This window comes from Salvelinus fontinalis, chromosome 39, assembly GCF_029448725.1.
Source record: "Salvelinus fontinalis isolate EN_2023a chromosome 39, ASM2944872v1, whole genome shotgun sequence".
Taxonomy (NCBI): Eukaryota; Metazoa; Chordata; class Actinopteri; order Salmoniformes; family Salmonidae; genus Salvelinus; species Salvelinus fontinalis.
In genome coordinates, this window is record NC_074703.1 from 20,381,766 (window position 1) to 20,398,857 (window position 17,092).

General features: G+C 46.1%; 1 protein-coding gene across 2 annotated transcripts in view; it reads left to right on the forward strand.

Moving 5' to 3' along the window:
- The window catches only part of tbc1d22a (TBC1 domain family, member 22a), a 162,329-nt gene extending 157,901 nt beyond the window's left edge, over window positions 1-4,428 (forward strand). For both annotated transcript variants that reach the window (XM_055906168.1, XM_055906167.1), the window contains exon 14: window positions 391-4,428. In XM_055906168.1, the coding sequence (XP_055762143.1) occupies window positions 391-519 (129 nt within the window). In that variant the 3' untranslated portion in view covers window positions 520-4,428. The remainder of the gene's footprint in view (window positions 1-390) is intronic.
- Window positions 4,429-17,092: the final 12,664 nt, after the last annotated feature.

Genomic DNA, 17,092 nt, shown 5'->3' on the forward strand with positions numbered 1-17,092 from the left:
TAAATAGAGTTACTCGCTGATTAAAAGTGTAAGTGTGTTCCTCTTGCTGTGATGGTGCTTCTGCTTCACTGGTTGGCGTTATAAAGCAGGCGGTGTGTGTGTGTGAGGCACTCCTTACTGAGACACCCTCCCAGCTCCTCTGAGCTGATGCTTTCACTGCTGTTGCCCCTGGCGACACCTTCACATTCACACACTGTAATGTTCAAAGAGTGGTGTGCCCTTCTCTCACTTGGTTCTCGCTGTCTTTCTCTCTCTGGCCATATCAGTTATTCTGTGTCTAACTGCACTCCTCGCTCTCTCTCTCTCGCTCTCTCTCGCTCTCTCTCTCTCTCTCCACACACACCTTCAGCTCCACTAAATCCTTCTGTTGTTTCTTTCTCTGCCCCACAGGGTCTGATGATTCTGCTGCAGAACCTACCCACCATGCACTGGGGCAACGAGGAGGTCAGCGTGCTCCTGGCTGAAGCCTACAGGCTGAAGTTTGCCTTCGCTGATGCCCCCAACCACTACAAGAGATGAGTGTGGGCCCCTGACAGCTAGCTACTGAACACCTGACAGAGGCCCCCTGGCGGACGGATGGATGGAACCCCTCCTCGACTTTCTTGTCCCTCTGCAGTCCACGACCGGTGCAACTAGTAGATGAAAACAAAAACGTTTGCGTCACAAATGGCACCCTATTCTCTACAAAATGCGTTGTTTTTGACCAGAGCCCCAAGTAGTGCACTGTGTAGGGAATAGGGGGCCATTTGGGAAGCCAGTGCTTCTTGGTATGTGTGTACCGTTCTAACCGACTGTTCTTCTTGACTCCTTTTCTCTTTGTTCTTAACGATGAAATTACATTTGTGCCACACTCCAACAACATCGATGCCTGTCCCATCGAAGTAGACCTCAACCAAACAAGAAAGACCTCCAGTCAGTGTGGTAGTGGAGATCTTGCTGCAGACCCATGGATGACTGTTCTAGACTGTCCTGTACTGTTTGTCCCTGACTGGCCACCGTCCCCAAGGAACTCAGACCTTCTCCTAGAGGCCCAGTCACATTGAGTGGATCTCCACAGCAGGCGCAACAAGTCCCGAGACCGAATGAATGAATTGTAGGTCTGAACGAACCCTGTGTGTGGGGGGGGGGGGGGGTAGAGAGAGATATTCTGTACTTGGTTGATATGTCACTTTTAATTCCTAAGGAAACTGAGGACACATGTTGTCATCCTAGCTGGCATCGAGCTCTTCTTTCATCTCCGTGCTTTCAGTTCCAAACGAGCAGTCAATCCCCCAGAGACGAGTAGGTTTTTAGTTAAAAAAACAGAAACGCGTTCACATAAAAGTTAATAATTAGCTAACAGGGAGATCAGAAAGTGTCTTATTATTCTGGCTGATTTCTTTCTGACTCTGACATGGTCCGCAGGGCTGGTTCTAATGATCTAATGATGTGTCTAACAACACTCTCTCAACTCTTATGTAAGATATGGAATATTTTGTCGCTTGGCTGAGGGAGGGACGAGTGTCGCGTGACTTTGCCTGACGTACGATCATCTCTGAACGTAGGACTCACTACCTAACTCGGTCAGTTAGACACTTTGGTACTGCACCGCGCAGTGGTGACCGGGCACCTTTTAGGCCAGGAGATTTCCTAGTTAGGTCACATGGTCAGAAAACTCGTACCCGGGTTGATAATGGTAGATGTGGGCACTGATAAACAACTACATTGTAACGCAGTGGGCTGTACAGTAACATGCTATACGTGTCAGAGCTCTGTATGGGTTTTGGCTGACGGACATTCTGAACTTGAGCACCTCGCGCGACCTTGTTGAAAATGTTCATGTGTTTTTAGTCAATTTATCTGGTCAAAAAATATACTTTTTTTCTTTTCTTGTCTGAGTGAGGGAAATGCTATACGTTTTTGAAAGATGAGAAATCGAGGATTATAATACATACCGCTTTAATGTCATAATCAAGCCAAAACACCCGTGAGTTCAAATATGCACTTCACGTTTCCATATCATAAAACTCATGTCATATACAGCGTCAACATTTAGGATGACTATGTTTGATATGCAGTTACAAGATGACATGGCGTCATCCACTGGGTTGTTCTGAACAGAATGAGCCTAATATTTGTCTGTTGTGAAGAAAATTTGCCGCGGCACACGCACCTGAATGCACCCGAGACTCCTTTCTATGTGCACCAGGATTATACATTGCATTGCGAAAGCAAGTAATATCGTATTTTATAGCTAGTCATTTTGGCAATAGAAGAACAAACTTTCAAATGATGACCACCTGACCCAGATTGCGATTTTATAAATGGACCATTTTTGGATTGCGTTAACAGTAGTAATTGTGTGATGATGGGGATGCAGGGTTGTGTTCCAAACAAACAAAATACACGTACAGCTAGGAGAGCTCATGAACACGGCACCTTATAGTTGGAAGACTCTTCTTTGAGTCGTTAAAGTGCTTTGAAATGACCTAGGAACTGTGCCCACTTTGGAGAGGTGCATGGCCACGAGGAGACACCAGTTAGTCCTCTCACTCAAACCCTTGTCATTTTTTTTGTCAAGTGTTGCATCTTCCAGGAATGTTCTTATCGTGTTACTGAATATATCCAGAGTATTTTCAGATTCTATCAACAAATGCCGCGAAAGTACAGTAAATGTAGAATGCACATCAAATCAAGTGTAGTCATTTCCCCATCATCTCCTAACTGTTCCCTTTCAACTGCTACCATGATTATGCATATGCTTTTCAGATTTCGTCTGTGAGAAACATTTCAAGTTAGCCCTATCCACATAGTCAAATTTCCGTGAGTGTAAAGGGTTAAGAAAATATACTCCTCAAAACACAGAAGTAGGACCATGAGTTTTGTTGTCGGGTAAAAACTTCTGGACTACGACCATTTTGTGACTGCTCATAGCCCAGAACCAGGGCCCATAGAACCCAGTCCGGTAGCTTTGTTGGTTATTCAGTCTATTCATGAACACTGACTGACTGGGGGGTGTTAGGGTGGAATACATTAACTCTCTTCATTTGACTGCTTAGGGTTTTTATTTGATGTACCAAATGATGGGATAGTTTGTTTTTGCCTGGTGTAGAGGCCTCAAACTCAACTCTGGACTCAACCCAGTTCAACTCCTATGTTTCATTGTTCCCCTCTAATCAGGGACTGATTTTAGTCCTGGGACAACAGGTGGGTGCAATTAATTATCAGGTAGAACAGAAAACCAGCAGGCTCCGGACCGTGTGGGTTAAGAGTTGTTATACCCCTTGTGTAGAGGGTGGATATACGATGTAAATTGGACGTTGAAATAATATTATGTACAACTTTTATCATCAAAAACATCCTGCCAGGTAACGATGAAGACCAATAGTTGTTGCATGATCTCCTCAATGATGTGTGTGTTTATGTGGGTTGGGAGTGTATGTAAACATGGGGCAGCTTAATACTCTGTATTTGAACCTCCTCAGCTTCTTTTGATCATGTCGGTAATGTTTTTGCGCTCCATGTCAGCTCCAGGCCCAATTTCCTATTCTCACATTGATTAGAAACTAAAAAGAACTGCACTTGATAAAAGTCCATTTTCTTTCCTTTTTTGTACGGATTATATTATTTGGAATCAGCTTTAAAAGAAACAAAAATGTCTCTCCCTTTTTTTTTAAATATATACTGTTTACATGAGCCTATTAAGTTGTGCCTAATGTAGAGATAGCAGATGATCATCATAGATATTTATTTAACCTTAATTTAAGCTCTCTGCAAATGAAACTCACACTCTGTTTGCTAAGCCATGACAGTATCTGCATCCAAAGTGGCACCCTATTCCATATATAGTGCACTACTTTCGACCAGATCCCTATGGGCCCTGGACTAAGTAGTGCCCGATATAGGGAATAGGGTGCCATTTGGGACGCAACCAATGAGTCCACAGAGTCACATCAGTAAGTCTAGCAGCTGCCTTCTCTGGTGTCCTTATGTGTTTCAACTTGGTTTGATGTACCGAACAACCCTTACACACACCTTCGGTAAAAGTCAAAAGCCCGGGGTTACCATGGTTACGGTGGTGACCTGGTGTCCGTCCGCTGGCTGGAGGCCTCGGACACACACACACACTCACACTGGACGTTGCAGTCAGCATCTCATGGGGTCATGACCTAACATGTTTGGTCTGCCTCCTAAAGCCTTCTTTTTTTTTAGGGTTGTAATTTTACTGTTGCTCGGTTTCTTTTCAGAGATGTTCAAATGTTTCTGACCAAACTAAGACTGGTCCTCTTTCCCTTCTGACTTCTGACTAAGACATGTGAAAGTGTGAACCTCATACAGTGGAGAGTGATCGTGATTTTCTTAAAAAATAAAAATCTGTGTACAGAGAATGAATTTTGAAACAAAGATCTGTAAATAGAAAAGTGTAAATAAATGCTATATATGACCAAACTGTTTGTATACATTCATGGATGTACTGTAATATCATGCTTCAATATACCACGGCCAAGGGCTGTACCCATGCACTCCGCTTTGTGTCTTGCAGAAGAACAGCCCTAGCCATGGTATATTGGCCATATACCACACTCCCTTGGGCCTTATTGCTATTATAAACTGCTTACCAACGTAATTAGAGCAGTAAAAAGCAGCAAGAAACTGCATAAATAAGCACTGTATTAGCTTCTACATTGATTGCGTAGACTGCTGTATTAATAACTTCTGTATTGTATGCGTGTGGTTGCTGCTCCCCACACAGACACGCACACGCACTGCCTCGGCTGGTAAACAGGTTTGTTATGGTCCCTGTGGAGTGGTGGTGCGGCAGTGCCCCAGGTTTGGTAATTAGGCCCTTTTAATGTAAGGAGGGAGTCTCTTGTTCTCTACCTCTTTTTCCTTCCCTCTCATTAAGCTAACTGATGTTCACAGTGGCAGGAATTAAAAAGTAATTAGAATCACCTGGACTTTCTTAGTCGCTCACACATGGTACAGGTGGCATGGGCCTGTAGAAGGGATGGGACTCACAATGACCGTCTTTTACGGAGGTGGATTCGGCTGTAGGGCATGTACAGTGCTGTGCAGAGAAATATAGAGTTTGGCAAACGTTGTTTGAGATTTATGATGGCTGGTACACCGTACACTGGTACTAAACTCAGCAAAAAATGAAACGTCCTCTCACTGTCAACTGCGTTTATTTTCAGCAAACTTAACATGTGTAAATATTTGTATGAACAACAAGATTTGACAACTGAGACATAAACTGAACAAGTTCCGCAGACATTGGACTAACAGAAATTGAATAATGTGTCCCTGAACAAAGGTGGGTCAAAACCAAAAGTAACAGTCAGTATCTGGTGTGGCCACCAGCTGCATTAAGTACTGCAGTGCATCTCCTCCTCATGGACTGCACCAGATTTGCCAGTTCTTGCTGTGAGATGTTACCCCACTCTTCCACCAAGGCACCTGCAAGTTCCCAGACATTTCTGGGGGGAATGGCCCTAGCCATTCCGATCCAACAGGTCCCAGACGTGCTCAATGGGATTGAGATCCGGGCTCTTCGCTGGCCATGGCAGAACACAGAGATTCCTGTCTTGCAGGAAATCATGCACAGAACAAGCAGTAGGGCTGGTGGTATTGACATGCTGGAGGGTCATGTCAGGATGAGCCTGCGGGAAGGGTACCACATGAGGGAGGAGGATGTCTTCCCTGTAACGTACAACGTTTAGATTGCCTGCAATGACAACAAGCTCAGTCCGATGATGCTGTGACACACCGCCCCAGACCATGATGGACCCTCCAACTCCAAATCGATCCCACTCCAGAGTACAGGCCTCGGTGTAACGCTCATTCCTTCGACGATAAATGCGAATCCGACCATCACCTCTGGTGAGACAAAACCGCTATTCGTCAGTGAAGAGTGCTTTTTGCCAGTCAAATCAAATCAAATGTATTTACTTACATCAGCTGATATATCAAAGTGCTGTACAGAAACTCAGCCTAAAACCCCAAACAGCAAGCAATGCAGGTGTAGAAGCACGGTGGCTAAGAAAAAGTCCCTAGAAAGGCCAAAACCTAGGAAGAAACCTAGAGAGGAACCAGGCTATGAGGGGTGGCCAGTCCTCTTCTGGCTGTGCCAGTCCTGTCTGGTACAGCGACGGTGGGTTTAATGCCCATAGATTGTTGTTGCCGGTGATGTCTGGTGAGGACCGGCCTAACAACATGCCTACAAGCCCTCAGTCCAGCCTCTCTCAGCCTATTGCAGACAGTCTGAGCACTGATGGAGGGATTGTGCATTCCTGGTGTAACTCGATCAGCTGTCCGTCTTGTCTCCCTGTAGCGCTATCTTAGGCTTCCCACAGTATGGACATTTCAATTTTTTGCCCTGGCCACATCTGCAGTCCTTTTGCCTCCTTGCAGTATGTCTAAGGCACGTTCACACAGATGAGCAGGGACTCTGGGCATCTTTCTTAGAAAGGCCTCCTTAGTGTCCTAAGTTTTCATAACTGTGATCTTAATTGCCTACCGTCTATAAGCTGTTAGTGTCTTAACAACCGTTCCACAGATGCATGTGCATGGTTCATTGAACAAGCATGTGTTCAAACAGTGTTTAAACCCTTTACAATGAGGATCTGTGAAGTTATTTGGATTTTTATGAATTATCTTTGAAAGACAGGGTCCTGAAAAAGGGACTTTTCTTTTTTTGCTGAGTTTACATAATAGTGGTAAATTGGGTGTCATTTGGGATTTTGGCTCAGAATTGTAATGGTGGCCATGTTCCAAGATTATTATTTATATATTTTTTTTTATCTAACTCGGCAAGTCAGTTAAGAACAAATTCTTATTTACAATGACGGCCTACCAAAAGGCAAAAGGCCTCCTGTGGGGACGGGGGCCTGGGATAAAAATAAATATAGGACAAAACACACATCACAACAAGAGAGACAACACAACACTACATAAAGAGAGACCTAAGACAACAACATAGCAACACTTGACAACACAGGATGGTAGCAACATAACAACAACATGGTAGCAGCACAAATCATTGTACAAACATTATTGGACACAGACAACAGCACAAAGGTCAAGAAGGTAGAGACAACAATACATCATGCAAAGCAGCCACAACTGTCAGTAAGAGTGTCCATGATTGAGTCTTTGAATGAAGAGATTGAGATAAAACTGTCCAGTTTGAGTGTTTGTTGCAGCTCATTCCAGTCGCTAGCTGCAGAGAACTGAAAAGAGGAGCGACCCAGGGATGTGTGTGCTTTGGGGACCTTTAACAGAATGTAACTGGCAGAACGGATGTTGTTTGTGGAGGATGAGGGCTGCGGTAGATATCTTAGGGGGGAGTGAGGCCTAAGAGGGTTTTATAAATAAGCATCAACCAATGGGTCTTGCAACGGGTATACAGAGATGACCAGTTTACAGAGGAGTGCTGTGATGTGTCATATAAGGAGCATTGGTGGCAAATCTGATGGCCGAATGGTAAAGAACATCTAGCCGCTCGAGAGCACCTTTACCTGCCGATCTATAAATGATGTCCGTAATCTAGCATGGGTAGGATGGTCATCTGAATCAGGGTTAGTTTGGCAGCTAGGGTGAAAGAGGAGTGATTACGATAGAGGAAACCAAGTCTAGATGTATCTTTAGCCTGCAGCTTTGATATGTGCTGAGAGAAGGACAGTGAACCGTCTAGCCATACTCCCAAGTACTTGAATGAGGTGACAACCTCAAACTCTACACCCTCAGAGGTAGTAATAACACCTGTGGGAAGAGGGGCATTCTTCTTACCAAACCACATGACCTTTGTTTTGGAGGTGTTCAGAAGAAGGTCAAGGGTAGAGAAAGCTTGTTGGACACTAAGAAAGCTTTGTTGTAGAGCATCTCTTGGTGACAGGCAGTGGCTGAGACAGCAGATTTTCTGACTTTATACACTGCACTCTTTGAGAGAGGTAGTTAGCAAACCAGTCCAAAGACCCCTCAGAAACACCAATACTCCTTAGCCGGCCCACAAGAACGGAATGGTCTACCCTATCAAAAGCTTTGGCAAAGTCAATCAAAATAGCAGCACAATATTGCTTCGAATCAAGGGTAATGGTGACATCATTGAGGACCTATTTAAGGTTGCGGTGGCACATCCATAACCTGGGCGGAATCCAGATTACATACCAGAGAGAACTACTACAGACATCAAGAAAGCCAGTCAATTGATTATTTTCCAACACTTTTGATTAACAGGGCAAAATAGAAATAGGCCTATAACAGTTAGGATCAGCTTGATCTCCCCCTTTAAATAAAGGATGAACCGTGGCTGCCTTCCAAGCAATGGGGACCTCCCCAGAAAGGAGTTACAGGTTAATAATGTTGGAGATCGGTTTGGCGATGACAGGGGCAGCAACCTTAAAGAAGAAAGGGCTTTTTGGGGTCTAGTTTTTGGAGCTCCTTTTGCACCTCGGACTTAGTGACCGCCTGCAGGGAGAAACTTTGTAGAGGAGCAGGGGGAAAAGAGGGAGAAACGTCGGGGATAGTCGCATTAGAAGGGGTGGGAGATGAGGAAATGTTGGACGGGCAAGGAGGCATGGCTGAATCAAATAGGGATCCTGACTTAATGAAGTGGTGAGCTCAGGCATGTGCTTCTTGTCAGTAACAACCACATCATCAACATTAAGGGACATGGGCAGCTGTGAGGAGGAGGGTTTATTCTCCAGGTCTAACCGTTTTCCAGAACTTCTTGGGGTTAGACCCACAGAGAGAGAAATGCCCCTTAAAGTAACTAACTTTGACCTTCCGGACAGCCTGAGTGCACTTATTTCTCATTTGCCTGAACGAGAGCCAGTCAGCCTGAGTATGCGTGTGCCGAGCCTTTAGCCAAATGCAATTCTTTAGGTGGAGTAACTCTGCAAGATCACTGTCGAACCAGGGGCAGAACCTGTTTTTAATTAAAATTTTCTTTGTGGGGCCATGTTTGTTAACAATTCCACAGAAAAGATCAAAAAACAAGTTCCAAGCGTCTTTGACAGAGGGGATCAAGCTGATTCTATACCATTTTACAGAGGCCAGTTCATGAAGGAAGGCTTGCTCATTGAAGTTCTTTAGCAAGCGTCTATGACACATCAGGACAGGTCGTTTCACTGAGCAGCCATTACAAACACAGGCTGTAAAACAGTGATCACTAAGGTCATTACAGAAAACACCAGACTGATACCTATCAGGATTATTTGTGAGGATAACATCGAAGAGAGTAGCCTTTTCTGGGTGTTTGGAGTCATACCTTGTGGGATTGGTAATAATCTGAGAAAGATTTAGGGAGTCCCATTGCTTTAGGACTTGGTCAGTTGGTTTAAGCATGTCCCAGTTCAGGTCACCTAGCAGGACAAATTCAGACTTGGTGTAAGGGGCCAGGAGAGAGCTTAGGGCAGGTAGGGTACAGGCCGGTGCTGATGGAGGACGATAGCACCCAGCAACAGTCAACAAAGAGCTATTTACATTTACATTTAAGTCATTTAGCAGACGCTCTTATCCAGAGCGACTTACAAATTGGTGCATTCACCTTATGACATCCAGTGGAACAGCCACTTTACAATAGTGCATCTAAATCTTTTAGGGGGGGGGGGGAAGAAGGATTGCTTTATCCTATCCTAGGTATTCCTTGAAGAGGTGGGGTTTCAGGTGTCTCCGGAAGGTGGTGATTGACTCCGCTGTCCTGGCGTCGTGAGGGAGTTTGTTCCACCATTGGGGTGCCAGAGCAGCGAACAGGTTTGACTGGGCTGAGCGGGAACTGTACTTCCTCAGTGGTAGGGAGGCGAGCAGGCCAGAGGGGGATGAACGCAGTGCCCTTGTTTGGGTGTAGGGCCTGATCAGAGCCTGAAGGTACTGAGGTGCCGTTCCCCTCACAGCTCCGTAGGCAAGCACCATGGTCTTGTAGCGGATGCGAGCTTCAACTGGAAGCCAGTGGAGAGAGCGGAGGAGCGGGGTGACGTGAGAGAACTTGGGAAGGTTGAACACCAGACGGGCTGCGGCGTTCTGGATGAGTTGTAGGGGTTTAATGGCACAGGCAGGGAGCCCAGCCAACAGCGAGTTGCAGTAATCCAGACGGGAGATGACAAGTGCCTGGATTAGGACCTGCGCCGCTTCCTGTGTGAGGCAGGGTCGTACTCTGCGGATGTTGTAGAGCATGAACCTACAGGAACGGGCCACCGCCTTGATGTTAGTTGAGAACGGCAGGGTGTTGTCCAGGATCACGCCAAGGTTCTTAGCACTCTGGGAGGAGGACACAATGGAGTTGTCAACCGTGATGGCGAGATCATGGAACGGGAAGTCCTTCCCCGGGAGGAAGAGCAGCTCCATCTTGCCGAGGTTCAGCTTGAGGTGGTGATCCGTCATCCACACTGATATGTCTGCCAGACATGCAGAGATGCGATTCGCCACCTGGTCATCAGAAGGGGGAAAGGAGAAGATTAATTGTGTGTCGTCTGCATAGCAATGATAGGAGAGACCATGTGAGGTTATGACAGAGCCAAGTGACTTGGTGTATAGCGAGAATAGGAGAGGGCCTAGAACAGAGCCCTGGGGGACACCAGTGGTGAGAGCGCGTGGTGAGGAGACAGATTCTCGCCACGCCACCTGGTAGGAGCGACCTGTCAGGTAGGACGCAATCCAAGCGTGGGCCGCGCCGGAGATGCCCAACTCGGAGAGGGTGGAGAGGAGGATCTGATGGTTCACAGTATCGAAGGCAGCCGATAGGTCTAGAAGGATGAGAGCAGAGGAGAGAGAGTTAGCTTTAGCAGTGCGGAGCGCCTCCGTGATACAGAGAAGAGCAGTCTCAGTTGAGTGACTAGTCTTGAAACCTGACTGATTTGGATCAAGAAGGTCATTCTGAGAGAGCTAGCAGGAGAGCTGGCCAAGGACGGCACGTTCAAGAGTTTTGGAGAGAAAAGAAAGAAGGGATACTGGTCTGTAGTTGTTGACATCGGAGGGATCGAGTGTAGGTTTTTTCAGAAGGGGTGCAACTCTCGCTCTCTTGAAGACGGAAGGGACGTAGCCAGCGGTCAAGGATGAGTTGATGAGCGAGGTGAGGTAAGGGAGAAGGTCTCCGGAAATGGTCTGGAGAAGAGAGGAGGGGATAGGGTCAAGCGGGCAGGTTGTTGGGCGGCCGGCCGTCACAAGACGCGAGATTTCATCTGGAGAGAGAGGGGAGAAAGAGGTCAAAGCACAGGGTAGGGCAGTGTGAGCAGAACCAGCGGTGGCGTTTGACTTAGCAAACGAGGATCGGATGTCGTCGACCTTCTTTTCGAAATGGTTGACGAAGTCGTCTGCAGAGAGGGAGGAGGGGGGGGGAGGGGGAGGAGGATTCAGGAGGGAGGAGAAGGTGGCAAAGAGCTTCCTAGGGTTAGAGGCAGATGCTTGGAATTTAGAGTGGTAGAAAGTGGCTTTAGCAGCAGAGACAGAAGAGGAAAATGTAGAGAGGAGGGAGTGAAAGGATGCCAGGTCCGCAGGGAGGCGAGTTTTCCTCCATTTCCGCTCGGCTGCCCGGAGCCCTGTTCTGTGAGCTCGCAATGAGTTGTCGAGCCACGGAGCGGGAGGGGAGGACCGAGCCGGCCTGGAGGATAGGGGACATAGAGAGTCAAAGGATGCAGAAAGGGAGGAGAGGAGGCAGAATCAGGAGATAGGTTGGAGAAGGTTTGGGCAGAGGGAAGAGATGATAGGATGGAAGAGGAGAGAGTAGCGGGGGAGAGAGAGCGAAGGTTGGGACGGCGCGATACCATCCGAGTAGGGGCAGTGTGGGAAGTGTTGGATGAGAGCAAGAGGGAAAAGGATACAAGGTAGTGTCGGAGACTTGGAGGGGAGTTGCAATGAGGTTAGTGGAAGAACAGCATCTAGTAAAGATGAGGTCAAGCGTATTGCCTGCCTTGTGAGTAGGGGGTGAAGGTGAAAGGGTGAAGTCAAAAGAGGAGAGGAGTGGAAAGAAGGAGGCAGAGAGGAATGAGTCAAAGGTAGACGTGGGGAGGTTAAAGTCACCCAGAACTGTGAGAGGTGAGCCGTCCTCAGGAAAGGAGCTTATCAAGGCATCAAGCTCATTGATGAACTCTCCGAGGGAACCTGGAGGGCGATAAATGATAAGGATGTTAAGCTTGAAAGGGCTGGTAACTGTGACAGCATGGAATTCAAAGGAGGCGATAGACAGATGGGTAAGGGGAGAAAGAGAGAATGACCACTTGGGAGAGATGAGGATCCCGGTGCCACCACCCCGCTGACCAGAAGCTCTCGGGGTGTGCGAGAACACGTGGGCAGACGAAGAGAGAGCAGTAGGAGTAGCAGTGTTATCTGTGGTGAGCCATGTTTCCGTCAGTGCCAAGAAGTCGAGGGACTGGAGGGACGCATAGGCTGAGATGAGCTCTGCCTTGTTGGCCGCAGATCGGCAGTTCCAGAGGCTACCGGAGACCTGGAACTCCACGCGGGTCGTGCGGGCTGGGACCACCAGGTTAGGGTGGCCGCGGCCACGCGGTGTGAAGCGTTTGTATGGTCTGTGCAGAGAGGAGAGAACAGGGATAGACAGACACATAGTTGACAGGCTACAGAAGAGGCTACGCTAATGCAAAGGAGATTAGAATGACAAGTGGACTACACGTCTCGAATGTTCAGAAAGTTAAGCTTACGTTGCAAAAAAAAAAAAAAAAGATCTTATTGACTAAAAATGATATAGTACTGCTGGCTGGTGAAGTAGGCTGGCTAGCAGTGGCTGTGTTGTTGAAAGTGAAGCTGGCTAGTTAACCTCGACAATTTCTCTAAACTACACAATTATCTTGGATACAAGGACAGCAAAGACAACTAGCTAACACTACGCTAATCAAGTCGTTCCGTTGTAATGTAAGTTTCTACAGTGCTGCTATTCGGTAGAAGTTGGCTAGCTAGCAGTATTAGCTAGCAGTGTTGGCTAGGTAGGAGGATGGCAGCGCGGCAGGCGAAAATAGCTGGCTAGCTAACCGATAATTACTCAAAGCTACACAATTATCTTAGATACAAAGATAGCAAAGACAACTATGTAGCTAGCTAACACTACACTAATCAAGTCGTTCCGTTGTAATGTAATCGTTTCTACAGTGCTGCTAATCGGTGGCTAGTTGGCTAGCTAGCAGGGTTGACTACGTTACGTTACATTACGTTAGGACGAGAATACCTGGCTAGCGAACCTCAGCGAACCTCAATAACTACACAATTATCTTTGATACAAAGACGGCTATGTAGCCAGCTAAGTAGCTAGCTAAGATCAAACAATCAAAGATAGCAAAGACAACTGTGTAGCCAGCCAACACTACACTAATCAAGTCGTTCCGTTGTAATGCACTCATTTCTACAATGCTGCTATTCGGTGGCTAGCTGGCTAGCTAGCAATGTTGGCTACGTTGCGTTACGTTAGGACGAAAATAGCTGGCTAGCGAACCTCAATAACTACACAATTATGTTTGATACAAAGATGGCTATGTAGCTAGCTAAGATCAAACAAATCAAACCGTTGTACTGTAATGAAAATGAAAATGAAATGGTAATACTACCTGTGGAGCGAAGCGGAATGCGACTACTCCCTCCAACCCGGAAGTTACTATTTCAAAGTTTAATGCTTAAAATCATCAAATTAAATTGTTTGGGGACGGGCTTGGTGAAGACAACCGAGCCCTGAAGGTGATCCTTGGTAAAGATTGCCACTCCCCCCACCTTTGGAAGATCTGTCTTGCCTGAAAAAGGTTATAACTAGAAAGGTTAACATCAGTATTCAAAACACTTATTCCTTAACCACGTCTCAGTAATGACCAACACATCTGGATTGGAGCTGTGAAGCAACACTTTCAGTTGATCCATTTTAGGTAATAAGCTTCTACTATTAACATGCGGAAAACCCAGGCTTTTACGAAAGCAGAAATCAGTGAAGCAGATATCAGAGCACAAGTCAGAATTGGGGCTAGCAACAATAGATGGGCCAGGGTGTACATGCACATTTCCAGATATCATCAACAGTAATGCAATCAAGGCACGGCAGAGGACAGGGAGAGCTGATTTATGCAGTGCTGATTTATGACATCTGAATGTGCATCAGATGGCAACAAGATTCCCGAGTATGGGAACAAACAGTCTGTCCCATGGTTGGGTAAAGAAAGTTTGTAGTCCACAAAGTATGCAGGAGTCATGAGGCAAGTAGCAAAATGCTCAAGAAAGTAATCAAATATAAAACGACTTGGGGCTAGCCATTGTAAGTTCAGAGTCACTCGCCCCAACAGTGCGTGTGTGCTGGAAGCGAGCGAAAGCTCGTGAGAGAGGGGTGAGTGTGGTGGGGATACCTGTACCAGACAGGGGGAGACAGGCCAGGGCAGACAGTGAACAGATCGCCAGGTGGAATCCGTGCAGCAGGCAACGGGAGTAGGTGTCACACCCACTTGGGAGAAGCTTCTATTGCTGGAGGCAGATTTCTTGTAGAAAATGCCAGTGAGTGGTCTCTGAACAGCAGGAGGGGGCTTCAGAGGATGCTTCAAAGACTCCTGCCACTTGTTGGCCCCGAAGGCCTCGACACCGTTTACTTCACACCTTAGTGCTGATTGAATGTGTATCTGGTCTGTCCTTGCAAGCCTGGGAGCCTTAACTCAACATTCAGTCCCCATAAAATAAAACATATCATTGTAGTGTACTTTATTTTTTCATTTTTCTTCTTGGCTTTTAAAATAGCATCAGACTGACTACTGACTCAGTTCCAGGTTGGATGGTGTCCTCAGGTCTCTGCTGTTTGTTTGCTACAGCACCCTCCGTATAGCTTGGAAAAGAAAACCTTGGAAACAGTATTCTCTACAGTTCATTTTGGTCAAAATTAGGTTGTAGGTTTGGAGTTTTGATCTGGATCTAAGGCCATGCTGTGGAGGGTAGCATCCTGCATATTATCTAACTCCAAATCTATCCTTTTATTTTTTTAAAACATGTTGAAAAATGTGAGAGCTCACATGCAGCTGTGTCTCTCTGATGGGGGCGGGTCAAGATGATCACTTTTCTAAAGAGAGGGATGCAAATTGGAGTGTTTGTAATGGATTAGTCTGCTCTCTAGCTGCTGTATTTCTATGGCTCTACATGCTGAACTCTGCGTGGTAGCTACGGCTCCACAGAGAGACCACAGTGCACAGAACTGTCCATACAGTACAGTACACACGGTTGCCGTGGTTATCATCAGTGAACTCTGCTTTAGTGCTCCTCCGGTCTGTAATGAATGATAGTATTAAATATCGCTGTGAGCAGCAATGAACAGGGTTCACAGGATGACAAAGGACACAAGATAAGTTGGATAAAAAGCAACTGTACCATTTCTGAATTATTTTCCTTTATGGACGAAATAAATTCTGTGAAAGTATTGTACTGAATTCTGAAAGTATTCAGGCCCCTTTTACTTTCTCCACATTTTGTTATGTTACAGTTTTATTCTAAAATGGATTTAAAAAAATGAGAATCAATCTACACACAATACCCCATAATGAAAAAGTGAAAACAGGTTTTTACAAAATATTTGCAAATGTATAAAAAAAAATAAAAAAACAGAAATAGTATTCAGTATTCAGATCATTTGCTATTAGACTTGAAATTGAGCTCAGGTGCATCCTGTTTCCATTGATCATCCTTGAGATGTTTCTACAACTTGATTGGACATGATTTGGAAAGGCACACACCTGTCTATATAAGCTCCCACAGTTGACAGTGCATGTCAGAGCAAAACCCAAGCCGTAAGGTCAAATTGTCCGTAGAGCTCTGAGACATTATTGTGTCGAGGCAAAGAACTGGGGAAGGGTAACAAAGCATTTCTGCAGCATTGAAGGTCCCCAAGAACACAGTGGCCTCCATCATTCTTAGATGGAAGAAGTTTGGAACAACCAAGACTCGGCCGCCTGGCCAAACTGCACAATCGGGGGAGAAGGGCTTTGGTCAGGGAGGTGAACAACAACCCGATGGTCACTCTGACAGAGCTCCAGAGTTCCTTTACGGAGATGGGAAAACCTTCCAGAAGGACAACCATCTCTGCAGCACTCGACCAATCAAGCCTTTATGGTAGAGTGGCCACACGGAAGCCACTCCTCAGTAAAAGGCACATGACAGGCCGCTTGGAGTTTGCTAAAAGGCACCTAAAGGACTCTCAGACCATGAGAAACAAGATTCTCTGATCTGATGAAACCAAGATTGAACTCTTTGGCCTGAATACCAAGTGTCACATCTGGAGGAAACCTGGCACCATCCCTACGGTGAAGCATGGTGGTGGCAGCATCATGCTGTGGGGATGTTTTTCAGCGGCAGGGACTGGGAGACTAGTCAGGATTGAGGAAAAGATGAACGGAGCAAAGTACAGAGAGATCCTTGATGAAAACCTGCTCCAGAGTGCTCAGGATCTCAGACTGGGGGCGAAGGTTCACCTTCCAACAGGACAACACAGGAGTGGCTTCTGAATGTCCTTGAGTGGCCCAGCCAGAGCCCGGACTTAAATCTGATTGAACATCTCAGGAGAGACCTGAAAATAGCTGTGCAGCGACGCTCTCCATCCAGCCTGACAGAACTTGAGAGTATCTGTAGAGAAGAATGGGAGAAGCTCCCCAAATACAATCGGATTTACACTTCTTTACTTGAAGTATACCAAACTAACCCTCTCTCTGGCTGGCCTTTACATACAGACTCATACATACAGTACACACAGTCCCTCTCTCCCCTTTCCTTGGCCACTATTTCTTATATCGCTCAGAGAAAATGACAATTTTTGTGCTATTGCTTTGTGCACTGACTTTACTGAACTCTGGAGAAAACGAACATTGTCGCTCGATGAGTACATCTGACAATGTGCTCTCCCGTCCAGTAGACATTTTGTCTGCGGGAACTCGTTCTTTTTCACTTGGTCCACTCGTCCAAGTGCCTATGCATTTGTGGCATGTGAACAGTACGAACTTGTGTCACTACCAAAGTCTAATGGTTTTAAATGACTGTTTTGTGTTGTCTGGAATCCTACTTGTAGAATTTGCTTGCAGTAGGTCTCTTAAAAAATAGAAACCGTGCAAGGTTATTAAACAGAGGTGCCTAGTTATGCTTCTGTTGTTGATATCAGGTA